This window comes from Jatropha curcas, chromosome 6 (genome assembly GCF_041381405.1).
Source record: "Jatropha curcas cultivar XTBG-Jc1 chromosome 6, XTBG_Jcur_1.0, whole genome shotgun sequence".
Classification (NCBI taxonomy): Eukaryota; Viridiplantae; Streptophyta; class Magnoliopsida; order Malpighiales; family Euphorbiaceae; genus Jatropha; species Jatropha curcas.
The window spans coordinates 26,733,673-26,761,188 of NC_143156.1; the positions used below are offsets into that span (position 1 = coordinate 26,733,673).

The 27,516-nt window shown below is 32.0% G+C and overlaps 2 protein-coding genes across 2 annotated transcripts; both read right to left on the bottom strand.

The window, feature by feature from the left end:
• Window positions 1-5,058: 5,058 nt before the first annotated feature.
• On the bottom strand, window positions 5,059-9,419 carry LOC105648523 (DNA binding protein). Its single transcript, XM_012234946.4, has 5 exons — window positions 9,270-9,419; window positions 8,133-8,302; window positions 6,666-7,551; window positions 5,399-5,571; window positions 5,059-5,299 (listed from the first exon to the last, which is right to left on the bottom strand). Exons 1-5 carry the CDS (start codon window positions 9,318-9,320, stop codon window positions 5,200-5,202), a joined length of 1,380 nt encoding a protein of 459 aa, XP_012090336.1. The 5' UTR covers window positions 9,321-9,419; the 3' UTR covers window positions 5,059-5,199.
• A 2,294-nt stretch (window positions 9,420-11,713) lies between these two features.
• On the bottom strand, window positions 11,714-26,476 carry LOC105648510 (UDP-Glycosyltransferase superfamily protein). The gene is made up of 14 exons (XM_012234926.4): window positions 25,760-26,476; window positions 19,887-19,973; window positions 19,574-19,677; window positions 19,361-19,411; window positions 18,492-18,663; window positions 18,081-18,395; window positions 17,304-17,507; window positions 16,660-17,172; window positions 16,334-16,543; window positions 14,469-14,657; window positions 13,904-14,076; window positions 13,240-13,395; window positions 13,073-13,154; window positions 11,714-12,780 (listed from the first exon to the last, which is right to left on the bottom strand). The coding sequence occupies exons 1-14, from the start codon at window positions 26,327-26,329 to the stop codon at window positions 12,394-12,396; spliced, it is 3,213 nt and encodes a 1,070-aa protein (XP_012090316.1). The 5' UTR covers window positions 26,330-26,476; the 3' UTR covers window positions 11,714-12,393.
• Window positions 26,477-27,516: the final 1,040 nt, after the last annotated feature.

A 27,516-nucleotide genomic window follows, 5' to 3' on the forward strand; every position in this document is an offset into this window, starting at 1 on the left:
ATATTCGTGTTAGGTATGTCTACAAATCGGGTAAAACACCCTACTAAGTTTTAAATGGTTAGGCCTACGTATAAAAAAGATAAATTGTTCTCTACCAAATTTTAAAAGGAGAAGTCCATCTACAAATGGGCAGAGCACTTTCTATCAAGTTTTAAAAGGGTGAGCTCACAAATGAAAATTATCACGTTAGTAGAGTCGTCTCTTGTATGAATTCTGCAATACTTGGCCTGGATATAGTCGAAATCCAGTGGAATTTCAGATACTGGTGGCTATATACTAAGAAGAATGAGCTCACAAATGGGATAAAATGCTCTCTTACTGAATTTTGAAAGTATTCCATACTCAAGACTCAAATTCAAACCCTTAAAAACTATTATGAATAGAATGGTATTGCAAGAGTATAAGCCCCTCCCTTGGCTTGTCTCCTAACATAACGAATGAAAATATGTTAGAAATAGGTAGCGAGCTTTTCTGGACATACTCATCCTAATCCAATTCATTTAAAGGGATTTGAGTATTAATTAAATATGTATGAATCATATATGAATATCAAATTTATTATCTGTCATGGATTAGGTTTGATATAGATTTAAAGCTATTCAATATTTTAAACTCATTGTGTGTATGTTATTATTGTGAATTTTTAATTTATATTTAGATGTTTTGAATATAAATTAGTTTTTTTTCGATATTCTTTTATTTATATTAAATGGATTTAGTTCAAATAGTAAATAACCGTATTAATAGATTTATGACAAATATCGACAATGAAATGAATATCTTAAATGAAATTAGAATGAGTATGAATAATTTAAAATTACAGTGTTTTAGTAGCTTCATGAGTGCTTTAAATAGATTTAGAACAATAAAAGTGATGAAATTATTCGAAAGGATATTCCAAAAATTAACAGATACTCTTCCCGTTTCCATATGAAGTTAACTAAAGGTTCATATTATAAGATTTGAGACCACTTATGCTTTTATTTATAAAGATTGATTTATCTAGACTTCGTTTATGAGTCCATTCATGAGCCAAATTAATGAAAAGTTTTTTTTTTTTTTGTTGAAATTAGGTATTCCTAACGAGAAGAAAATGGTAAAAGTAAGAATAATTTTTAAAAAATTTTTATTTTTGTCGGTTTGGTCCATATATAGATTTGATCTAAACAAGTATGTTCCGTTTTCATATAATAATAATAATAATAATGTTTTTTACCTTAAATATTGAAAACGACTAATAATATCTCATCAAATAATAAAGCGGGTAATGAATTGGTAGTTAAATCTGGTGTACCTAAGCTAGCTAATCACTAATTCAACTCATTCATTTGTGTTTAGTACCATTAATAGCATGACTTCAATGAAATGACAATCTAACCTCATAAATCAATGCAATAAATAATTTTCTACACTTATTAACGCATGTGTTTCCTTTCCCCACCATAAGTTCCGAACCTTATTATCAAGATCTTAGTATTAGAAACCGCTTATTTCAGAATATATTTACATTTAAAATAATATTGTACATATATATAATAGATGATAATATATAAAATTAATTATACCTTTAATGATCATTTTTTTACATTTTAACAACAATTGTTATTAAAATTTTATTAAATAACCAATATGCATCACTAACAACTATGGTCTACCCCCCACCAACAATCAACAACATCTGTAACTACTACGTACAATGAAACCAAACAAGCCCTAATTATAAAAAGGAAAAAAAAAAAAAAAAAAGTCTCATTGAGCTTGCAATAAACTGCTTATTGGCTATGTTGAGAATTTTTAACTAGTAATTGGTTTGAGCAATCTTGATTAAGATTAAGTAATTAGAACCATATATATATTTATAGCTAAAGTTTCTTGATTTGAATCTTAGAAAATCTCATCCTTTGAACCTGAAATTTGAAGTTTCATACCTTATAATCTAAATGTTACTCAAATGCCTCCTAGCTTGTAGAATGTGCAAGAAACAATATACTGATTTACCAAACGGGCTCAGTTAAAATTATTTGATTATTTCCTTTTTTTTCAAAAAAAAAAATGATTAGTTTCCCACTCTCATGAAAAGCGCGTAGAGACAAATGTGAAATAAGAAATATGAAATAAGCATAGGATACCATGTTAGAGTGATGAATACACCAATCTACCAAAAGATTTTTGTGTTATAAATTAAGAATATGAGAATATGGATTTGGTTTTACCCATTACGTGATGAATCTTTCCACGTGAACTGTCTCCCTCACCCACTTCTGCATGCTTCGTTTGATTTTCACCTTCCCCCCCTAATTAATTATTATTTTCCTATCTATTTTAAACCCTTAATCCATAATATATCCTGATTCATGCAACATCCATTCCCGTTTTTTTCCATGTTCTTATCTCCATTTCATTAAAATAATTTTTTTATGCTAAGTTTGATTTTACATATCCAATCAATTATTGAATAACTTAGTTCATTGCATCTGTTTTATTTCATGCATATTGAAATAAAATTTATATACGTATTTCCACGTTTGAATTCTCATGATTCAATCAATCCATAATGTTCTTTTTTTTCTTTTATTAACTTATATACGTATTTCAACGTTTGAATTCTCGATAATATTCAAATAAAATTTTAATAACAATTTCGATTTCAAGTTTTAAATATCTAATAATACATGAAAGATTCATTAATTTCGCAATACAGTCTATCTTTACTAATAATAATAAGATAATAACAATAGCTTCAATAACGGAAACTTAGGTGGAATAAGATAATTGAGATATTTTGACCTACTCTGATGTGTTGACAAGTATCATTAGTGAAAATTGTGCAATTAAGTATAGTCATTTTTGCAATGATTGTCATTAACTCAAATGCAATCAGAGGTCAAAATACTTAATGTCATTCTCTGCTTTTTGCAGGCATTTCTTCTTGGGTGAATAAACAACAAACATCACATTACAATATTCAAATCTTTAACCTAATTAACCACCACTTTATTCCTTATGTCAAACATTGCTTAAGAATTTTAACCTTTTCTTGCTTTTTCTTTTTGTTATATAATAATACATAATATATTATTTTTTTGAATATTGTCTCTTAGAGGGAAACTACGTAAGAAGCCTAATTGAGCTTAATTAATTAATTAATTAATAGAAAGGAGAACAATTAAGTTAATCAAAAGTTCAAAACTGCAGTAGATCTGTTAGCTTTTTTTGTTTTTTACCGGTATTTTATTTCTCTTTAATTTCTTGCTTCAGACACAATTGCATTGCATGCACTATCGCTAATCTCATTTTATAAATGATTCTAAAGACATATTCTCCTAACATGACAGATCTAGAAAAAAATATATATAATAAAATATTGTGAGAAGGATCAATGATGTACTCGTTACAGTAGTAAGCAGTCTCAATTCTTATAAAGATTAAAACACAAGTTAACTAGGTATCAATTAGAATTGTAAGCAGCCTCAAATTTCGTGAAAGTGATAATGCAAATTTGATACTCGAGAAGCGCATTTTACTAGAAAGTAAAAAACTTTTACGTTTTATGCCTGTGTATTTTTATATGTGCATATACCGCTATTCTTTGTATCAAACTGACGTAATAATATTAAAATTTAAACATTTAATGGCTCACTAAAAATTTTACTATTTAAATCAATTTTGTTTTTCACTTTGTATATTATTCGAATTTGAATATTAATTCTACTTTTATATGCTTAATAAAGAAATGTTGTTGTGTTTTTAATCAATAATCAATAGATCATTGAAAGTAAAATGTATTCTTAGTAAAATTTTCTTATAAAAGCAACAATTTTGAAATTTGGAATTATCGTTATTAAGAAAATTTTGTCCGAACTTCATATTGGTCGAACATAAAGACAAATATAGTTTAAAAAAAAATAGTTGTTTAATCCAATTGATATATTTTGTTTGGAAATTTCGAAATTACCAAAAAAAAAGAGAGTAGTGATAGTATAGTAGTTGATGATTGCTTGGCCATTTAGCGAAAAAAGGGTAGCTGCTACAGCTGGAGACATTATTGGGCTATCATGTGGATGTTTATCAGTTTTGGTTTTTGGCTCTCTTGCACATGGCCCTAATTAACCATCTCCATCCAAAAGAAACAGTCATTTCAACAACCATCATAACCATACAATGTGTGAATCACACGGAACCTTCCCAAACAATAACTTTTAGCAATTTGATGTATACTTTTTTCTAAATTAAGTTGTTTTAGAGCTTATTTCGTAAAATTAATTATTTTACTAATTGTTAATTGTTTAACTAGTATTTCATTGATTATTTTAATGGTTTATAATCCATTTCTTCAAATTTTAAAAATTAATTAGTACTAAGCTATGTTACCGAATACTATAAATAATAAAAATTAATGTTTTGACTAAATTAACATGAAAAGTTATTGTCGAACATGCATTAATAGTTGTTAACGGATTAATTAGCGTTTCATCAAATGTTAAAAGGAATAAGCCTTTAAACTCTAAACATTAGTATAAACACTATATTATCGAAGAATAATAATAAAACACACTTAACAAATAACTGATTGTCATTTAGCAAAAATTTCACTATTTATTATTACTATTTTATTCTTTTTTCAATGGACAGAGACGCATTCTTATTTATATTAAATATTATTATTATTATTATTAAATTTGATCAATTATCATTATTAAATTTGATAAATGAATCATAAATGCAACAATTTCTATTCAATAAGTGACAATTTATAAAATCATAAATTTTACACGATTTAATATTACTATACAGTAAAATTGTTGATAATTTAATATTTAAACATTCAACATTATTGCCATGCCAATTGAACATGTTTAATTATTAAATGTTTGATTTAGAATTGTTATGACATGTAGTTTTGCTTCTTTTGGTGCATAAATTAATTTAATTCATTAAGTTTTTTTCGTTAACTAATATTTTGTTAACAAAATGGAGATTTACAAAGTGAAAAGCTAAAGCAATTACATATAATTTGCTATACTAAAAGCCCCATCAAAGGAAATATTCTAATAGAGATTGATTCAGAAACAATTTATATTGCCTCTCTTAACATTGAAACCTAGGTAAGTTTATACATTACTCGAGGAAACGAAGAACTGAAATGAACTACTTAACGGCCCTGCAAAAATTATAAACAACAGATTCAACAAAACTTCACTAGGACCAAAATTTTACGAAAGCATCTACAAACGACTTAATAGTTCCCCACAGCGGGTTAGTTTCTGCATGCTTCTTAGAATCTCCTTCCCAAGATTTACTGCCAATAATTCATGCAAAAGACTAATCAGTAAAACGTGTTCCGGTTGACAATTTAGAGGAAATTGAAGATTGGAGGTGAAGTTGTACATATACTTACAGATTAATTCTGTCTAATTTTGGATTGTTTGCTTTCTGAGAGCTGCCACTAGGTTGAACATTAGCTTTATTATTATTAGTAACCTCTTCTTGGGATACTGTCTCGCTGCTATTGATGCTGCCATAATTGCCATTTAGAGATCCAGTTTGGGTCCCATTTGGTGCATTGAAAACCTGCAAAAGAGTTAGTAGCTCAGCAATTATTCGAAGCCAAAATTTTGACAGTATAGACTTGGCCTTTATTTTCTGATTTGTCTGGTTAATACATTCACTCAAGTAAAAATATGTGACAAATTTCAAGCTTTACATGTCATAAAATTACCCCATTTCCTGCACCATGCATTACTTCCAGAGCTTGATTGAAATTTATAACTAAGCACAAGACAGATTGAGAGAATGCTTCATTGACCAACTGCTGTATAAGCTACTAAAGCCAAGAAAGCCGAACCCAAGTGATTATGGAAAAAGAGAGAGAGAGAGGGAAAAAAAAACACTCATTCGCCAAATATGTGCAAGTTAATGGTGAATCTTAAAAACTGCACACAGGCACTGCAAAAGGGTCGGGTCAGTTGTCGGGCATAAAAACAGCCTAACAGCAAACTTCCACTCGCCATAATATTAAGGCATTAATTCTTAGCATACCTACACAACTATCCAGCATATTATATGACCAACTACACAACAATTCTTTCAATATCTATCAAATAAGCACACTGATAGTCAGCAATGACAAGTACATTGAAGGGTTATGCGCATCACACTTGCACCAAACCGAGCAAAGTTGTTGATCATGTGTTTCGAAGTAGTCAACCAAAGCAATACATTGCAATCAAAAAACAAAATCCTAGAATGCATCTGTTTCCTGAGAAACTTTGATATTTTCATCCAATACACAATTCCTGTTCTGTTTTTCAATTTGGACACATGTTTGTATCATAATACCCAATAATAGCATTTGAATTTTTGATAGTTTACCAAATAATTAACTCAAAAAACTAAAAAGATTCTTTTTGCATTTAGCAAACATAAAATTAACACCTCATTAAATATCATGGACATCCAGGCTAACCTACGTAACCAAGATTTAAATCAGATCTTTAACTAGTTTTCACCAATTTAGTCGCTTCATCTTCCCTGTTATTTTCATATTTGATTTGCATATACTGAGTTAAGTCCACCTCCCCTCCCCACCCAAAAAAAAGACAAAAAAAAAAAAAAAAAAAAAAAAAGGGCCTTCTCATATAAGCCACACATACATACAAACTTACCTTAGTTTCAGCAATTGCCTTATCATTGTGGGATGATTTAACCTCAACGTCTATGGCAACCTGAGTATCATGCACTACACAATCCTTAGTAGCAATCAAATTTGAGCTTCCTGATGGCAGATCTGCTGCGGTTTCCAAGGCTTTCTCATTCACCAAACTGGAGCCTCCTTCCAATGAAGGACCTGCTAGTTTTTCCTCCTCTTTATCATCCACCAAACAGGAGTTATTTGACAAATTCATTCCATCTGGATTAGAAGCAACGGATCCTGGTCCCAGGGGTACCTTTTCAACATCTTTTTCTACTAAGGTTCCACTTAAATCCCTCAATGTGCTGAAAGTTTCATCCAAATTGTCAGGTAGCTGAGTAACAGGTCGTAATGGAAATGTTTCTACAATCACATCTGCCATTTGAGTTACTTCAGTCCTAGTTGCGGCTACTTCTTCCGCATTTTTCTTTGGTTCCTTTGCTTCACTTACTTCAGCCTTTGCAACATTTATTTCATCAAATTCTACATTTGTAACAATTACAGGTCTCCCATTAATGACTTGTTCATTGTCAAACCCCAGCTGTTCTGGCTTAGCATAATGCCTATCAGAAATTAAATATAGTTCTTCACCCGTATCAAGAAGTTGATCAGATTCAGAAGGGCTTCCATTTGTTGATATGGAAAAAGAACTTCCAGGATGTGTGGAAATTGTACCCAGTGGCGATTCCTCTAATAGCTGATCAGCATTCTGCTCAAATGGCAATGACTTAGCAGGACCCAACACTCTATTTTCTTGGATTATTTCTCGAACAATCTCTCTTACTGTGTAGAAAGACCCACCAACTTCCTTGTGCGTGAGCCTTAGAGAGGGGAAATTTCCATTGTTTAAACTCTGGTACCTGCAAGAAAGTCTTTTTATGACGTATGCAAGATGCATATTTGTCTATGATAACTTGGCCTATGGCAGCAGAGAAAGGCTAAGAAGAAGATTATCTGAAGAATGATCTCATATCACATGGTAAATCTATCGGCTGTTACTTTGCATTTCATAAACCTAATAATACGTATAATGAAGATACCATAGAGGTTTCTAATCTTTGAGTTATAAATTATTTCACTCTAGTATGCCAGTGAAAACATCCCTAGTGCACCTACGAAATTCTCTCTTTCCAGATCAAGAAACATGAACTCCATATAAACAAAACGAATTCCATGAAACATTCACCAAGCTCATTTACAACACAGTCAGAATCTATCTTCAAGCTGATTATATGCAAGCATATGACACAAGCAGACATGAGAGCAACTTCTAGAATGAGAGGCAAACAGAAGAAATTTTACATTCAATCTGTTATAAAATAGATGGGAACGAGGAATATCGGAATCAATTAGTGATGCAATGTAAGAGTAGCAACTATCTAGGGAACATATAGAATTAATTAACAGGAAGAATTTAACTAAAGAGAACCATGCAAATTACTTCTTTATGAAGGATTCAACCATTTCCTTCCTCTCCTCCTTTGAACGCCGAACGCGAGTTTTCCTTCCTGCAGACTCATTGCTCTTGGCAAGGGCATATGTTTGGCGAGCCCAGCCACCCTTTATAGCATGCATGATCCAAACACCCCCACCCCCTCTCAGCATGCACACCTGCATGTTGAAGGACTAAAATTAGAACGCCAAAACCAAAGACAAAACAAATCACTTTAAATCTAGATACTTTCATGCAATCAAACAGCCATGAACATTCCCAAATCCAAACAAAGCTGGGCAGCAATAATTTCATGAGTGAAACTAGCAACATCGAAAGATGGCTTCCCAGTAAATGAAACAATTATCATATGGGATAATCAAACTACATAGTCGACAAGACAAGTTTTCAAACTACATATATACCTCCATATCAAAAGTGCATATTGTTAGCAGATAGGGAACATCAAAAGTGCATACAAAAACATCAAAAAATTATCTCAAAATTCAAAGAGAAAACAAAAAATACTAAATGATTAATGACATCTAAGCCCATTTCTAAAAGAGAAATATAAGCAAAGGAAATGCATTCACACTCTCGTGCAGCCACACATACAAATATAGAAAGAGAGAGAAAGAGGTACTTTTTCTGGTTCCAAAAATAAGAAAAATAAATCGCAACCAAGGTAAATAATTGCGCAAAAGCCCAATTGCATAGCGATGTAAGCTTTTCCAATACCAAATGCTGAACCTTAAACAATTCACATGACACTTTCTTCCTCTTCCCTACTTCAAAATCAAACAGCGCAATAATTTAACCCAATAAGACCGCATATCCTCACTACCAGCAAATCCCAGACAGAAAGTGGTGGGAAAACACTGATAAACATAATAGAAGGGAAAACCAGAGAATTCCGATAAAATGTAAAAATTTCTAGTTAAAAAAAAAAAGAAGCAAAGAAAAAGAAGAGGTTGTACAACCCAAACACATGCATAAACATGACGATTGAGAAAATAAAAAATTAAAAAAAAAAAAAAAAGCAATCTGATTTTTTTTTTTTTTCTGAAATCCATGTTACATGCACAAGTAAGGAAGAAGACGAAATCTACCAAAAAAAAAAAAAGGATATATCGAGGGAGATGATACCTGATAATTCTTGAAGAACGAGTCAGAGAAGGAAGAGAATGGGCATAGCATATAGATATGGGTTTTGGAGCGACTTAAAACCCTAAGCACTAAGCAGTGTAATGTTCCAAACTGTAGATAGTAATATTTGTTTGCCAGCTTGTATTGTATGGTAAATTTAAAATTTAAAAATAAAATAAAATTCACGACCTAACTGGATTCGGGCCGGACTTCTTTATCCGAATTAAGCAAGCTAAGCATAAAATAATTTGCCGTAGGCCCAACATTGTCTTTTGTGTAATTTTGATTAGTTGAGAGTAAAGGTACAAAAGCGAAAACAACTCAATATTATATCATATGATTAGTTGAGAGTAAAGGTACGAAGACCAATTTGCCCCTGTTGGGTTGCATTGGTGGGCCTATTCTATTGGGCTCACTCATATTTGAAAAAGTTCAAAGAATAAGCAACAAATAAAATTTCATGGGTACTTTTATTTCTTTATTATTCATATTATATTTGGAAACATGGAGACCTATTTAATACTTGTTATTACAGTAAGATTATTTGGAGAAATTATATATAATTCATATTAAAAAGTTATATTAGAAAGTGAATATGTATATCATATTGATGAGATCCAATTTAAAACTATATAGTATTGCCATTATAATATATTTTCTATTTTAAAATATAATATAATTATGGATTAACAATTTCCTTCTTTGAAAGTTTGTAAATAGTAACCAAAAATTAATATTATAGTTCAGCAATATATTTACTAATATAATAAATTTTCAAACAATTATTAATAAAATTATTACACTTATAATATGATTAAAAAAATACACTTGTAGTAAAATAAAATAAGTTTGAATGGATTAGTAAATGACATTGTTCATTAGCCTATTAAACAAAGTATCTTATGAGCCTTCAAGATTTGTTTGTTCACGAGTTTACTAAACGAACTCATTCACGAATCTCATAAATGAAACAGTTCACGGGTATTATTAAGCCAAATTATCTCATGTTTAAACTTGATTCATTTATTTAAATATGTATAAAATTCTATATCAACTTGATTCATTTGAAAACCAAAATTAAATCGAACTGATTTATTATCCAGTTGAATTTCAAATAGTTCATAAATAATTTAATTTATTTGTAGTACTAAAATTTTACTTATTATAAGGATGTATAATTTATTTTTTTATATAAAATTTTTCATCTATGATTAAATATTATGAAAACAAATCAAATACATATGTCAAATTAAGTAAAATGTTTTATTAGTTTACTCCGATATTTCAAAATGACAGCAAGGAGTTACTAAGTAGTAGCTACAGAGTGCTCTCATGGAAGGCATTTCCAATAGCATTTCACTGTATTAATGAATAAATAAATAAATAAATAATATTTATAATAATTTTATTTTATCGTATTACGCATGTTGAAGTAATTAAAAATATTAATTATATTTAACATTAAACTTAAAAGCCATAATTTGCTTGCACTTGTTTATACAAAAAAATTATTTAAGGAGCGACTCTAATACAATTGAGTTAAACAAAAATTATTAATAGGAAAATTACTTTTTAAATTATAAAATTTAAGTCAAAGTAACCTAAAAAAAAAAAAACCAAACTAAGAAGTTAATTATCCAAATTTCTTTCAAACAAATCCAAAATTTTTAGCTCAACTTAAGTTTTATAATCAACATTATAAACAATAAAAAGGCCAATGTGACAATATATAAATTCCCAGCTTCTTTAAATTTTTATCTGAGATTGTATACAGCACATCAATTCTTCTTTAGGGATAAAATGTGAACCTTATTTCATTTTTATTTTACCTACATATGAAACTCGAGCGTTTGATTGATAATGCTAATATATTTGTATTCCAAACGACACAAAGATCCAATTAGTTGATTTTTAAATAAACATATATTAGTTTAAAAAAATTAAAAAACAAAAGAATAATTTGTAAATTTGTAATAGAATTTTTCGTACATTATTGATTTCTAATATTTTCTTTTAAACTTAGTTTTAATGTTTGAACTTTGAAGTTCAATTTCGATTTTTTTAACCCATCGTGCCAAACCTTCCAAATTGAATTAAATCATATTCATAGGTTTGATTAGTTTGAATATTTTTTTATTGTTTAAATATGCTAAATCAATTTTTTATTGTTGAGTGAATCCAAGTCATTCATATTAGATTATGCTTAAATCTGAAATCTTATTTATTTTTTTGTTTTCGTATATTTTTATAGTTCTATTAAAAACCCAGATGGATGAGAATCAGTCGTAAACACTTAGATAGCAATTTGTTTTAAAAAGTTTATTACATTCAACTACAAACTTTTTCCAGACACAAAAAAAAAAAAAAAAAAAATAATAATAATAATAATTCTTAATAGTTAATTATTATTTTTAAATAACTATAATTAAAATAATGGCACAAAATTATTAATTTGAAAAAAATAATTTTATTGATATAATTAAAATATAATATAAATACAAATTTGAGTTAAAGGAATCAGCAGCACTTCTCCTGTACCAAATACCTTTAGCCTGGAATTAGCTATCAGGCTATACATAAACATAAATCGGTTGAACCAAACACCTTCCAACATGTACCATCATTTATATAGATCTGAGGCTGCAAGTTCAAACCCAACTATTTTGATAAAAAATAATGGTGAATATGAAATTACCTACCTCTATTACCCAAAATTATATTATTCTTATGAACAAAATTGCCTCTATGTTGCCGTAAGAATGTACAATAATGAAAGAATACATGTTTTAGTACCTGGACCGAATAATTTGAATGGTGATAAAGAATGTCTACGAATGACGGATGCCATACTCTACGAGGATTGAAGTTTTCGTCAATGACCTTGGATTCTAATAAGCTGCGATATCAGGGGAAGCTATTTTTCTCCTCCCTCCATTTCACAAGTGTACATATTCAGCAGAAATGGGAAAATGATGACTCAATTTGTAACGAATTAGATTCCATCTGCGAGTTTCTTCTCCATTTCCTTAAGTTGAGCAAAAATACAGTTTAGTAGCTTCCTTAGGTGTCAAGCATTCCAAAATTGTGATGCTTCATAGGATGTCCAGATTTATAAAGCTTCTTATCACCCAAGCGGTTTCTGTTCATATTTGTTTTTATATCTTAAGTTGTGTTTCTCTTTCATTTTCCTCTTTTTGTCCATCTTCTGCCTGTATCTTTGTTCCCTCTCCCTTTCATAAATCCCTTGCCAATGCACTTCTCCAGTCAACGGCCACAACCATCTATCCCTTGGAGGGTCACCATCGTCTGCAGCCTCTGCAAGATCTTCATCTATAGCTTTCAACAATGTAAAATTGAAGTACTTTGCCCAGATAATTTCTTTTCGTAGTTCGACTGGGTGTTGCTCTTCTAAAGAACCATTTTGCGGATCTATGTAAACCATTTTTCGTGCACTGTGGTATGCCCAAACATTTACAAGGAGTTCTAATATCCGACAATAACAATGTTTTCCCTGTTGATTATTTAAACAAGAAAATTTAAAAATCCTTGCATTTACAGTCTATTTAGAATTGCTATTTGAACTGCAATTGAGAAAAACTTTGCCAAAATGTTTATAGGAATCCATCAAAAAAAGTGTTTAGGGTGAATTTTGGCATGTACTAATGATAAAGCACCAGAGTAGCAAACACACTTTCAAGCTGCTTTTTCCAATGACATCTAAAAGGATGCTTTTTGAAAAGAAGGTTCTAACTTGAATGCTAAACAGAATCTATAACATTCACTATAGGATTGGAGCACCTTACCTCAAGCTCTGAGGAGCTCAACAAACAAAAGTTTGCTTGGCTAGAATCGTTATGCAAGGCATCAAGGGAATCTACAAATATCCTGCAGTTCAAATATAAAAGTCAACATACAGTTACTAGAAATTGTTTTAGCTGAAAATAAGACTCTTTAGGACAATAGGACTGACCGTGCAAACATAATGAACTCTAGAAAGGAAGGGGTAGGCATAACCCAACTATGCATGGCAGACCAGTAGCTTCCATCTCCTGGCATTGGGGGAAGAGCGTCAACATGGGATGGTGGTAATGAATACATCCGCCGGAAGGCAGCTTCAAAAGCATTTCTATATGGCATTGAAGAAGCCAAAAAGCAGTCAACTCTACAGCACATTTCATTTTCATGTAATACAACAAATGCTAATAAACTAGGAATACCATAAACTACAAAACATGTCTGAGGATAATAATTATACAGCATATAAATTGCATCTGCACTATAATTTTGGATTTTTTTGCAAATGTCTCCTGAAGCAGGTCAAAAAAGCTTTCAAATTTATGATTTCAGCAACAAAAAACACAGTAAACTCTAATATAGCTGACTTCTAGTGGCATCCAAAAACTATACTTCTTTTGTTTTGGTATTAAACTGACTCAATATTGACAAGGCCAGACAGCAAAGGAGGCTACATATTCATAAAATTAACAACTGTAGCTCAATTGTAAGTGTCAAATTGTAAGGCATGAGATGAGAAGTATCTTGTACAAAATCATTGACATCCACAACTTGCACATAAGCAATAATGAGGCAGTAAGACCTTTCATACAAATAAACATCTATTTAATATGATGTACCTGCAGTTTCCTCCATTTAAGATGTCACACATGGACCAAAATGTTAGGTCATTATTACTTCCTGTAATTCCAACATCCGCATCCAAGTGTGCCCAGAAGTACATTACATCTCCTCTAGTTCCTCGTTGTATCTTTTCCTCCAAAGCCTTTTCAGCATTACTGGATAATGAAACCTGATGCGAGAAAAAGAGGCCAACTGAGTCAGCAATTTTGAAAATTCTAAAACCCTCTTCAGCATTACACATAAGGTAAGGTCAGTGTTCTTAAAGCACAATGGTAAACTGCATTGACTCTTTCTTGCCTTTTTCTGGGAGAGAAGGAGAGAAGGAAGAGTATTAATAACTGATGGGTTACTATACCATATACCAATTTGGTGGGTTGCTACCAAACAGAGCACAAGGAACATGTGTGATACAATTTGGTGGGTTGAGCAATTTTTGTTGATCCAAATTGAAGTTCATTATTGAAATTCAATGATGAGCCAATAACCACAGGTAAATTGGAAAGTAAAATACCACCAATTTTCAAAAAGGAAAAAAAAAAATTCCACCAGCACAAAAGATACCTTCCTACCAGCAGCACGCCATGATTGAAACCCTATCCAAGGTCTCTTGTGTATATTATCCACCTTGTTGGCAACAGAAAACATCCCTCCAATCTCACAGAGGATATTCCGATAGTAAGCATCACTCAAGATGGGAAGCCGGGCAACTGCATCCACGTCATCTGATCTTGATCTCCGTGCTCTTGTGGACTAACAGATACAGATTTAGCATGTGTAAAAAAAAAGTTGTCTACTGATAAAGTAGCCTGGCCAATTGTGTTAAGAAATTGCAAAACAGTAATAGTAATTGAATATTTTAGATCTAAAAACAAAAACAAACCATAGCACATGTATTTCTCTCCCTTATTTTCTCAACATTTTTTATTTTCATCAAAAGAATTGAACCACAGTTTAATCATACACCGAAGACAATTCACACACGCAAACACAGAAACTCAAACTGGTAATTACCAAAGTAACTATATTTAAATTTCAATATAAAAATTTCTTTCACCATGTAACTTGAAAGTTTTATTAAGAAATCAATATTTCAAAATAATACTATTTTATGATAAAACAAAATGGTTGAAATAACATTTGACATGAGATGCCAGTAACTTCATTTATTTGAATGGAAAAAAAAATAAAATAAAATGGTTATACTTTTGAAATTTAAATTTCTAGAAATAAAAATACTTTTTCACTTACAAAAGCAAATTTAAAAAGAATTTTGAATTCTCTTTTGGAACATATCAACAAATATTTATGATTTGGTTATCCTCAGACAAAGCAGGCTAACTGCCCAAACTGAGTTGATAGGTTTATCAGTTACCAGCCAGTCCAGCAAATTCAGGTCAGTTTCATAATGCTCTTATAACAAGAGGGAACTTGCCACCAGTTCCCAATAACAAGGTCTGACCAGCTGGTTTAGTCTAGTATGGTTGCCAAAACATGGGAGGAGGCAATTTAATAAACAAACTACTTAAAAGCATTAACCTGTGGCACAAAAATACATTCAAAGGAGGGACATGCAATGTCAGACACATATATCATGTAACGTCACACATACACATTCTAGACCATCTCTAATATGTCTAGGACATCAAATGATGTCCAATAAAAACTTTGAAGAGAGAAAAAAAAAAAAAAAAAGATGAACAGGCATGTCTTCTGTGGTCATCTTTGATATGTGTTTTTCAGCTGCTTCATATTTATGAAACAAGATGCATAACAAAGAGAGAGGGAGCAAAACTGCAGAACACTCTCTGACACGCACTATACAAGGAAAAGGTACTTTTAATTTTCAAGCATATATGACAATTTTTAATTGGCATAAACATAAACACATTTTATAAATGGGTTTCCTTTGGTGTTTTTACTATTATGAATAGTTCCTAGCTCCCTATGGAGCTGTTTTTCAATACGTGCAGAAATGACTTTCTTGTTATACGGCCCGATTTTAGTAAGAATGTTGACTCGTGTCTTAGTGTATCTCATAGCAATAATTTAGGATTTTTTTTAGTTTTCTATATTTGTAGTTTCCTATTTTAGGATTGTACAGTCTTGTTTGTAACAGATTAACAGAAAAATTATATTTTCTTCCTCTGTTGACAAAGGACATTGGAGGTTTTGATTCCGAATAAATTATTTGTCCATATACTTTTAAATGCTTTGCATGTTAAGTTAATAAAATAAACACATAACACACAAACACAAATTTCTTTTTCAATATGTCATGTCCTTATTTTCAAACAATCAATGTGTTTTACGTCTGTGTCACAATGTCTCTAACCAAAAAGCATACAAGACAGAATAAGAACTATAATTAACATTGACAAAAAAACCATAATGCATAAATAATATGTATATAGACAGAAGAAACTTACAAGACTTAAACCACGATACAAAGATCCATGGTGCAAAAATGGCCAGGCCCCTGCTCCATTATATATCTCATAAATGCATACTGGTTGGCCAGTCCTCTCGAGCTCTCCCTCATCTCTTTCGTTTGCTTCGAACTTAAGTTTCTCAGATCTTCTAGCATTGCGATACAAGTCATCCCAGACACCAGGGCTTTTATCCATTCTTTCTTGAAGCTGCAAATCAGTTAATAACTCTCCATTTTAGCACAGTGAAAGTCTGGAGTAACAAGGAAGTAGGCATTGACACATAGGACCTTAGATTGAACTGTACAACCAAGAAAATTGTGTACCTCCTCCATTTCTAGGCTCTCATATTCTTCAAAGCTATCTATCTCCCTTAAAACATCCCAATCTGATTCAGTTGGGAGATCTGGAACTAGAATTTCAGTTCCATTCGCAGAGATGTTAGTCGAATCAATAAGATTGGTCAACTCTTCCTCAAGAAAATAAACAACACTAGATCCTCCGTAAGAAGAATCCCTCCCATCCATGCCTAAAAAGTTGTCAGTTCCTTGGGCTATTTCCTTCCTAAATAAGTTCCACTCCCATTCCTTCTGTTGAAGCTTGGACAAAGGACCTGGCAATAAGGCATCTGATGGAAAGCTGAGTAAATTCTCCAACAGCCTTGCATAACCAGTTATACATTCTGATACAAACATGTTCCTAGCAAGCAGTCTTCCAGAGGAAGCAACAGTTTGAGCAAATCCAGAAAGTTTTCCATCTGATATTAAAAGAGAGAAAGCCCTCATCAAAGCTTCAGGGTTATGTTTTTGGAAAAGTAACCCATAAACTCCATCAATAAGCTGTAATTGCAGCAAATGCTTCTTTAGTGTTTAAAAAATATGAAAAAGAAAAAACAAAACAGAGAAATTCAGAGAAGCTAATTGTAATTTACCAGGAAACAATCAAAGACCAAAAGCTCTAATGGACTTACATATTTCTTCATTACAGGAACATCAGGAGCAACGACAAGAACTCCAAATGTCATTGCTCGGATGATTAAAGGAGGAAAACCTTGTTCATCTTGAGAAGAACCATAAATAACAATGTCGGCCATTAACAGTACACTATTGACATCACCATTCAAGCCATAGTGCCTCACAGAACCATGAAGAAGCCCCAAACGAGAAGCAACTCCCTATACAAAAGACATACATGAATTGACCATCATAAGATTAAACCTAGTCTAAAATGGAATTTTCAAACAAAAAAAAGTAGTTCTTAGTTCTGTTACTTTCATCTTTTTGAGACTGATTTTCAATAAATTTGTTCATTCTTAAGAATTTTTAGCAATTCCTCCAAAAAAAAAAAAAAAAATTCTTGAATGTTCATTGAGAAATTGAAAGTGCAAACATAATATTTCAGAAAACACCAGGTAGCAAGCACTAGAACTGATATGTTTTCATTATGAGAGTAAAACTCAGTTTTCATATGCTAATCTCTGATGAATTCATATCATGTACAAAGTTTCAGCTCCTGCCCTTGCCCAATCCCCATCCCCCCCCCCCCCCCCCCCCCCAACCAACCAAAAAAAAAATAGCACAACCACCAAACCACCACCTGTCAATGAGAAATTTACAACTAGCTTTCATGAAAAGTTCACTGCTTCATCTGATAAAAGGAGACACCTTTAAGCATGTAGAATGGAAAAGAGAAACTAGAAACATAATATTATACCAAGGAAGAACAACAGAACAAAGCAGTTTTCTACCTGCAAAGCATCACCATCAGTAGAATTACCACAGAGGAAAACAAATTTAACTGAATCCTCAGCGTCATGCCTCCTTGCATATTTTACTAGTAGAGGTCCTAGGGAATGCATGGCCAATGCATAGTCCCATGACAGCTCATCATAAAAGAAAGAACTCCCAACAACTAGAACCACCACATCATCATCAGTGAATCCATTTTGTGCTCTTAGTTGATGCTTGGCATGCGTCTTACTGTAGCTTTCAGCAGCCCACACATCCACTGGTGATCCAGGGATAACAAAGAAGTTTCCAGTGTCAAGCACACTATATAGCATCTATACAAGAAGGAACATAAATAAGATAAGATACAGCATAAGAACATATAATACAAGACTGACTAAAAATAAAGAGGAATATCAAGCCATAATTACCGGCAGAGTGAAATCTGGAAATACAATAACATTGGCTCTATTAAAATATCTTCTCCAATGAGACACAAGATACTCCCAGCCCATTTCCCTGTACACTGAAAGACGACTTGCAAGGGTATCCTCTTGGATTATCCATATAAGTGGTATTGAACAAAAGGGCTCCTGCATAAGGCTGCATAAATATAAAACTCACTAATCACAGCATCTCAAACTAAAGCAACAGATATACAGACCTTCATGTTTACACAAAAACCTAGCAAGAGAAAGATACTGATGAAAGCACTATCAAACAGTTGCACCTTAGTTTATCATCAAAATTTTCTGAACTCATTTCAGTTCACCTCTCCTTATGACTACCATTAAAATTTTGATAAAAAGACCAATCATATTTTAGTGGAATATATAAGGTATGTAAAGGTCATAATTTCACAAATAAACATAAGACTGCAAAATAGTTTCTTCATGCATAAAAATACCTTGATGCGCACAACCCAGATAATAGCAGGTTCTAAAACTAGAGAACATGAGAGACAACCCAGGCACAGTACATCAAGCTGAGTCATTCTAAAGAACATAATACCTCACTTTATGTCGGGTTATAGAAATTTTATTATGAGTGAGGAATTAGAATTCCACATTTGCTAGTCTCTTGTGTTTCGATATGACATACAAAGCAAAGGTGTCCAAAGCATGTAAAATCAATGCATTATTTAACCTCATGAAATCTAATTTGTTTGAAAGATATCAAAGAAAGTAGATTAGATATGTTCACAAGCAAACCAAACACAAACCAGACCATTTATCTAATAATGAACTCTTGAGTAAAACTATAAGCCTCAGTTGCTAAATAGAGTATCAAATCCACCTACCTTAAAATGGCCTCTTTGCCTTCAAGTGAATCAACAATAACTCCTTCAAAACTGTGTTATATGAACATGCTAATTAGCCATATCTAGGACTTTAATAAACAGAAATACTATCTTAAAAAACAAAAGTTCTTGACACAGACATATTTCTGAAACAAAAACCAAAAGGACAGATTAAGTTTAAGAAATACCATAATACATCAAAGAGAAACATACATTGACCAATCAATGCGGCCATATTCTTCTGGTTGTAAAATTGATATCTGACCACCAATTTGATCCCACACTGATTGTGCTTTCCCACTCTTTATGGCATAAATCTGTCAAAGGCATATGAGGTGCATAAGCTTTTCCAAACTAGCAGTTGAAACTACAGGAGTAAAATAACTGGTCCACACTCCTTCCCTCCATTTTCATGCCATGATTCTTTTTGAAAGGGAGCTAACTAGTTAAAGTGACGAAATGACAAATTTGTGTTTTTATTACAAATATCAGACCAACCATATAGAAAATAGCTGGAGGAATTCACCTTAAGCACATAACCAAGTTTTTGCAGATTCTTCATCACAGTAACCAACATCAATGATTGTGGACCTATCTTCATGTCTCCTAAGATCTGCCAACCATGCAAACAAGCATCATTAACGTAAAACATGTACAAACCACTTTTAAGAAAAATCAAAATATGTAAACACAAGCTTTTCATATGCAGGTGTATATCAGATGATCCAATGAACTCAACACTTTGTTTTTGAGTTCGACCACAGATTCCACTACGAAATCATTGAAAATGATGATAAATTACTGCATTGAAAAACATAAGCTGCTGCATTCTTGAATATTTCAGCACAAAAGACAAAAAACAGAATGAGTCAAATTCTTAGGACTTAAAATATCTCATAAATAAATCAACAATACATCATCACCACAACAAGACTATGGATTAGGCCATTTTATAGTTAATATATTCCAACAGGCACAAAAGAACAAAGGCATGCTTTATTCTCCTCCTTAGCAGAGGTTTAATTACAGAAGAAAATCTTAGACACTGCCTTAAACTTCATCCACTAGACAGCATGCTAATTCAATGTGGTGTAAAATTAGATTTGATCAACTTCTATGCTAAGTGAGAAACTAAGCATTTAAAAGATTAAGCTTGACCTAAGTTCAGCAATTATATTTCAAGGCAGTACCTCACAATTTGTTTCATTAGAAACTAATTCTCATTAATATATAATCTGATCCTTTTGTACAGAAAAAAGCACCGAATTCAAGGATAGTAAATGTAATATATCTCTGGAGACAGCACTGTTGACCATACAAGACATTCAAATCTGACCAACTAGCAAGTATAGTGCTCAATTAAATGGAATTCTATGACATCTAGAATTTCCCAAATTTCATCGCCTCTTATCTTTCAAAGATTCTACCCATGGTGACTCAGCTTCTTCAACATCATATCATATGCTCTTTATAATGTTTCTCAGTTCGATTTTTAGTAGGCCAGTAATGCTGCAAGTATGAGAGTTAAGTGGTTGCTTCCATATGTAAATATTATCGCATAATGCCTTCTTGAAAAAAGAATAAATAAAACAAAAATGCATTCCCCAGATGTTAACAAACCATTTGCATCCATTACCCCGAATAGCATTGGAAGAATCAGAGGCAGTCTTGGACAAGTATAGTATTTTCAAACAGCAGTGTTGTGTTTATTAGTTCATAAATCTTAGAAGAGCAGATTGAACTTAAAAGACAACTTTATCCTGATTCTCTAGTACTTGGATTTTCTTAAATGAGAAAGGGAAAAAAAGGGGGCAATGAGAATAGTTCAATTCTTTCTCTTCCAACTCCTTGGATAGATCAGAAATCAAAATCCCATGTTGTTAGATGCTACTTCCAGACTTCCAGTTCTTGAGAATCAGATAGGAAATAGACACTTACTTTTAATCTTTTTTCACGGACATAGTCAGTTATGGAATTAACAACACTCTACGACTGACTTCAGGCTACTTGTTAAGTCTTAAAATTTAAAAAAGAAATTATCAGATGCTTTCAATATATATCATATATCTCAAATAAATGATGGGTGATGGTCCCACCTTGAATTGCACTTTTGGGACCCACTACTTGTGACCAGAAGGAGAGTACCAGTATGGTAATATTTCTTCCTTAACTAAGATTGACATGAACCAACCAAAAAATTAGGATTGACTAATTAATAAAAATCAGATAGTCCTTTATGAACACAAATATATAAATAATAACAGTCTAGACGAGTGTTATTAGTTGCCAGACCCTATCAGTTTCTCTTTATTCTCCTTTAAAGCTATCAAGTGAAAATTAAAGGACAAACAACAGTCTTAGTTTCATGAATAAGTTTCCTCACCTGCAAAATTAGCAAGAAGTTCCTTCCTGTGCCCCACAACTAGACCAGTAGGAAACAGAGGATTCCCAATAGACATTGCTTATGCATTTAAAGCCCATCATGCTACTCATCTTTTAGCACATTTGAAATATCATAACAATTATAACTAGGATACCTATAAAATATTCCTACCTCTCCAACTGCGTTTCCCTTCATAGGAGGTAAGAATAAGGAAGATGTCTTAAAAGGCTAACACCTTTTTTGGTCATTATACTTTATTTGTTTTTCAATTAAATTGTAACACATTCTTTTAACAATGAAGTCCTTATAGTTTTAGAACTGGTTACCATCACTCATCAAACAGGATTATCCAATGAATGCCACCAAAAAATGTCAGATTCATTTGACTCACCACCATATTTCTTTTTTAAAAAAAAATAGTTCTACTACTTTTTAGAATGACAATTTCTTTCTTCTTTCTTTCCCTTTTTTTTTTTTTTCGGTTCCCCGCTACCAGTTTGACCTTTGTTCTTTTTCTTCTTTCCTTTTCAGAACCAGTTCTAACTCGCTACTTGCTTTCTTTAACAATTCAAAATTCAATATTATTTCTCTTTTTTTTAGGAGGGCGGAGGTGGAAGTGGGAGGAATAAGTAATCAATTATATTGCATGCCCAATAAAAAAATAATAATAAATAGAAACCAGAAAGCAACAGTTTCTGCAAAGAAAATTAATTATAACTAATAACAGCAGCATAACCAGTTATAGATAACTAAAATTCTAGGTGGATGTCCATGCTCAGAAAGCAATCTTTCAAGATTTTTTTCTTCCTGCAACACCTCCGTCAATTTATTTTGTAAATGTTGCAGGTTGTCTCCCACTTTTAAATATTATTTTGCCATGTTCCCTCCAAATGGTCGAGCTTTTTAACACAACGGAAGAGTTTAGGATAATTAGTTCTCAACATAAGGGGTTGAATATGGTCCAAACAATATAAAATATTCGGTATTAAAGAAAAAGGTTAATTATATTTATGGTGTCTAACCTTTTAATTTTTTTCTATTTTGGTGTCCAAATGGAAAAAAATTTGCAAGTAAGATTTTGAACTATTAAAAAGTGGCAATCAAGTGTATTTGGCTAGATTTTCTTGCCAGAAAATTAAAATGATCATTTTAATCAATAAATAATATCAAATATAAACATTCATTTAGTTGATCTCTCTTTTTCCAATTTTTTTAACTTTTTATTGTATTATATCTCTTCTCATAAAAAAAGTTTCAAAGTTCCTTTTAATTTACTTTTCATCCCAAAACAAAATAAGAGAGAGAGAGAGAAAGAGAGAGAGAGAGAAGAAAGAAAAGTAATAATCTAGAGAAATAAAAAAAAAAAAAAGTAAAACAATGGGGCAAAATAGTTCACTTTGATTTTTTGGTGAAGAATTCTAGCTAAATGAACTTGATTGTACAAAAAATATTAGTTCAGACACTTAAATGCAAGTTTTTTTCATCCAGACACCAAAATAGAAAAAATTAGAAAATTCAAACACCAAAAATATAATTAACCCTAAAGAAAATCTTAGAAATCAATTTCTGAATCAAAAGTGAAAATCCAATACATTTTCCAACTATTATGTATCCTTAACTAATAAACATACTTTACAAGAATTCTAAACAAAAAAAGGAAAAATCAAAAACTTCCTAATTAATCAACATAAAGAAGGAAAACTAAAAAGCTTCATAATATAACTTGGATGCACTTGCATCATTCTCCTCAGGTCAGAAAAGAACTCAAAACCGATGAGAAAAGTGTAGATGTATCAACAACAACAATAAAATCAATTCACCTAGAGTCCCTATTAAGAATAGCACCTGCTTACAGCTATTGTAAGAGCAAACAAAATCACAAGGCATTCAAATCATTCATCTTTTTCTTGGGCAAGCAAGGTTGGTTCAACACAAAAGGCTTTTACTTATCTCAATAAGCCTTCTACCAATTAGCATGTTGCTTGGAGATGTATTTCAACTCTATCTGGTAATCTGCTTGGTTAGCTAAAGCTGCGCTAGAAATGAGATTAATTGCATGGTTGATATCTCCTATTGCAGGGACTTTTTTTTGCAACTAAATGCCACCAATATCTAAAAGCAAATTCTTTTTTGAAGAACAATAATCTTTCATTGTTTTCTCATCTTCAACATTCCAGTCTTCCTATTGAATGACATTATTTTCTCCACGGACAGGTACTAGGTTAATTTCTTGCTCTTCATAATAGTAACCATGATAGATTGGTTCCATAACATCCTTGTTGCTACCTTCACCAAGTACTTCCTCCGTCCCAAAAAGATAGTCAATATTTCCTTTTTGGTTTCTCAAAATATAATCCACTTTCCTTTTTTGCATTATAGTTAATCCTTAAATTGTCTACTATACCCTTATTATAATTTATCTTATTTTCAATAACCCTCATTAATTCTTACTTATTATTCCAATATAATAATTGCTCATGTGTTATTTAAGATGATCATAACAAGGAAGTTATATGAATAAAATTATCCTTTAACTATAATAATTGTTATTTCTTAATCCGTGTGAAAATAGAAAGTGGACTGTCTTTTTAGGACAGAGGGAGTATTAAAGACAAGAAACTTCTTTCTCCTTTCACTCTTCTTAGGGTCATCAATTTGTTCTTCCCCAAGTGCTACTTCTTAGATCTATGGGATATTCATCAAAATCAAGAATTACAATGGAAACTTCTAAACTAAGATCAACTCTCACTAATAGCTCTTTTAATCTATTGCATTCAGATTATTCACGAATCATGGAATTATGAAACAAGCATACTCCTCAATGGGCATGTTTTTTTGCTTCAAACGATAGAACTTCTTATACAAATCCATCATATAACCAGAGCAGGCAAAATTGCTTTTGTAGCTTAGTTTTAGTGTGCTCTTAACTGCTGATTTTAGGCTTGCCTTGAGGGCACATTGCTCTTCAACTCTCTTCCACCTTTGAAGTGCACCTTCTGATTTTCAAGCATGGTTTTTCGTTCAAAGTAATTCTCTAGACTAGCTTCCCAATCTAAATATCCTCTGCATGTAATTTTTCATCATTATTAGCAACTCAAATCTTCACCAATCAAATCAAGAGAGTGTAGCAACTGCTCTCCCTAAGGACAATACAAATACATAAACTGATCTTCACTCTTTAAAATTCTGAATTGAAAGAGAAAATACAATATATAAACCAATTATTGTTGTCCTATTTATATACTGGTGAAGATAAATCCTAATTCTAGACTGAAACTATTCCTGATTAGTTAATTAACTTACTTTATCAGAATAAGAAACTTAGATAAAGAAGGAAAACTGAAAAACTTCCTAATTAATTAACCTACTTAATAGGAAAGAAATCCTAAATGAAGAAGGAACTCAAGAACTTCCAAATTAACATACTTTAAGGGAATTCTAAATAAAGATGGGAAACTAAAAACTTCCTACTTTAACTTGGATGCTCTGCATTATTTTTCATTTCCCTCAAATTTTTACAAACGAACAGCATCCACTGCTTTCTAATTCTCTCAGATTTTCTCATTATGGAGCCTTTGTATAAATTAGAGCTTACATGCATAACTAACATCAAACTTTAATTTAAGAATGGCACTTGACAGAACAACCTATTGCCTACAATTCTGTCTCTCTTCCAGTTTGTAGTCAAATAGTTTGCAACTTAAGTCTTCATTTAACGTTTCCATACCATATCATATCATCAGCAAATTTTTATTTCTAAGCGCGCGTATGTAGTGGATTTTCTTCACTTACAGCTAATAAAAAACTTCAATATCTTCTCAAAATTTTCTCAATTCTCTAATAATCCTTGCTTCCACTATTAATTTCCTTTAGAATCCCATTGAGGAACAACACCTTTTAACTAAAAAATGAGTTTCCATAAGCAACACTATGGAGTCAAATGTAGCCAAAACCAATTACATACAATGTCATAATTCAGATAAACCAATTCAAAACTAGGAATTAAAATAACTTACAATTGCGAGCCTCGGGGCCCGAAGCCCCACTCTAGCCCCTTGCAATCTGAGTTGATCAAGCCCATGACCCTCTGCAAGCTGCTCTGATCTTATCCCTGGAAAGAATTTCAATGTGCTCCCGAACCTCAAATCCTCTCTAAACGATTTCCGGTAATCACTCCACCCCTTAGTAGACAGTAATTCGGTGATCGAGCTTTGTAACACCATCGAAGCCATTGCAAAAGCAAAAGCAAAAACAGCAAAGGAAATCACAAAATAACGCAAATAAACGCCTCTGAACGGAAACCAAGAATATGAACCCTTGCGATTACTTCTATTACTCTTGCGTCCAGAGGAGCGATCTAAAGGGGATATGGTGGCTCTGTTTTGATCATTGGAAGTATTGTTGGTGTTGCTATGCGCAGTGTTTCGCTTAAATCGCACTCTGTCTCGGATCGAGTGATAACCTTGGTCATTGTTGTTATTCACATTGCCGCCATTAGTGCCACCATCGGCGGCAGATGTGGTGGCAGTGGTGGCGGTGGTGGTACCGGCTTCGTCGATTTCAGGAGGAATAGGACTTCGGCCCATAAGGAAGGGGATTTTCTCGGGAAAATGAGGAAAATTATTGAAGTGTTTAATCGGGACTATTTGCGAGAGTGAGCATAGAGCCTGCGCCCGCGTTTGTTCTTCTTTTGAGCTGTGTTCGTCAACTCGAACGAGAGTGATATGAAAATAGATTCTTTTTTTTTAATTAAGAAAAACTTTCATTATTTATTTATTAATTAATTTAGAGGTGTGGCGTATGCGAGTGAACAGTACTGACGCGCCAATTGGAGAAGTCCTACTAGCTAAGCTACGCCAGTTGCAATTGCGGTTCTTCAAAGAGTTATTTAATTTCTTACTTAAAAGTTTTTTTTTTTTTTTTTTTTCCAAACCGCGTGTATCTGAACTGTATTAACAAGAATCGACTAATCCGACTCGGTACTTAATTACAATTAAGGATTTCTCTTTGCATTTGTGTTTAATAAAGTCAAATTTAAAATCTTTTTTTACATGTTTAGTCTACCTTGCCAACTGAGCCTCAACTCCTATCTTACTTAAAAGAATTTTTATTAAAATCTAAGACACCTAATGGTATAATTGGATTTAGGGGTGGCCATATTACGATTTCGGGAACCGGAACTGTCGGTTCGAACCGATCCGAAACCTTAATCGGAACCGGGCCGAACTGAAACCAGAGATTTTTGGTTCGGTTCCGGTTCCAGATTTCTAGAACCGGAACTGGCGGTTCCAGAGAACCGGTCAGAATCGGACTGGAACCGCCGGTTCGAACCGGCGGTTCTAGCCATTATAAACTGTCAAGTTTGTTTTTTTTTTTTTTTTAAAATTTTGTTGTGAAATCTCTTAATTACCCCTCCCAATAGCCATAAAACAGCTAAAAAAAATAATAATTCAAGCCCTTTTTTTTTTAATTATGTTCAAACTTTTTTAAACAAAACATAAATTCAGTTGAAATTTTTTTAAAAAAAAAATAATTATGTTCAAGTCTTTAAAAAAATAAATTTAATTGAAGTATTTTTTTTTAATTTTTTAGGAGTATCTTTTAATTTTTTATGTTCAAATATATATTTTTTTTAACCGGTCTTCAAAATTTAAAATTTAAAATTATGTTCAAACTTTTTTAAACAAAAAATAAATTCAGTTGAAATTTTTTTAAAAAAAAATAATTATGTTCAAGTCTTTAAAAAAATAAATTTAATTGAAGTATTTTTTTG

Coding starts and splice junctions, on each gene's coding strand:
- LOC105648510 (XM_012234926.4), bottom strand. CDS start 26,329: ATGGGCCGAAGTCCTATTCCTCCTGAAATCGACGAAGCCGGTACCACC. Junction 19,974..25,759: donor GGGCCCCGAGGCTCGCAATT/GTAAGTTATTTT, acceptor CATGGTTGGCAG/ATCTTAGGAGACATGAAGAT. Junction 17,173..17,303: donor TTCCTGTAATGAAGAAATAT/GTAAGTCCATTA, acceptor CTGCAATTACAG/CTTATTGATGGAGTTTATGG.
- LOC105648523 (XM_012234946.4), bottom strand. CDS start 9,320: ATGCTATGCCCATTCTCTTCCTTCTCTGACTCGTTCTTCAAGAATTAT. Junction 5,572..6,665: donor AGGCAATTGCTGAAACTAAG/GTAAGTTTGTAT, acceptor ACTCTTTTGCAG/GTTTTCAATGCACCAAATGG. Junction 5,300..5,398: donor AAATTAGACAGAATTAATCT/GTAAGTATATGT, acceptor AATTATTGGCAG/TAAATCTTGGGAAGGAGATT.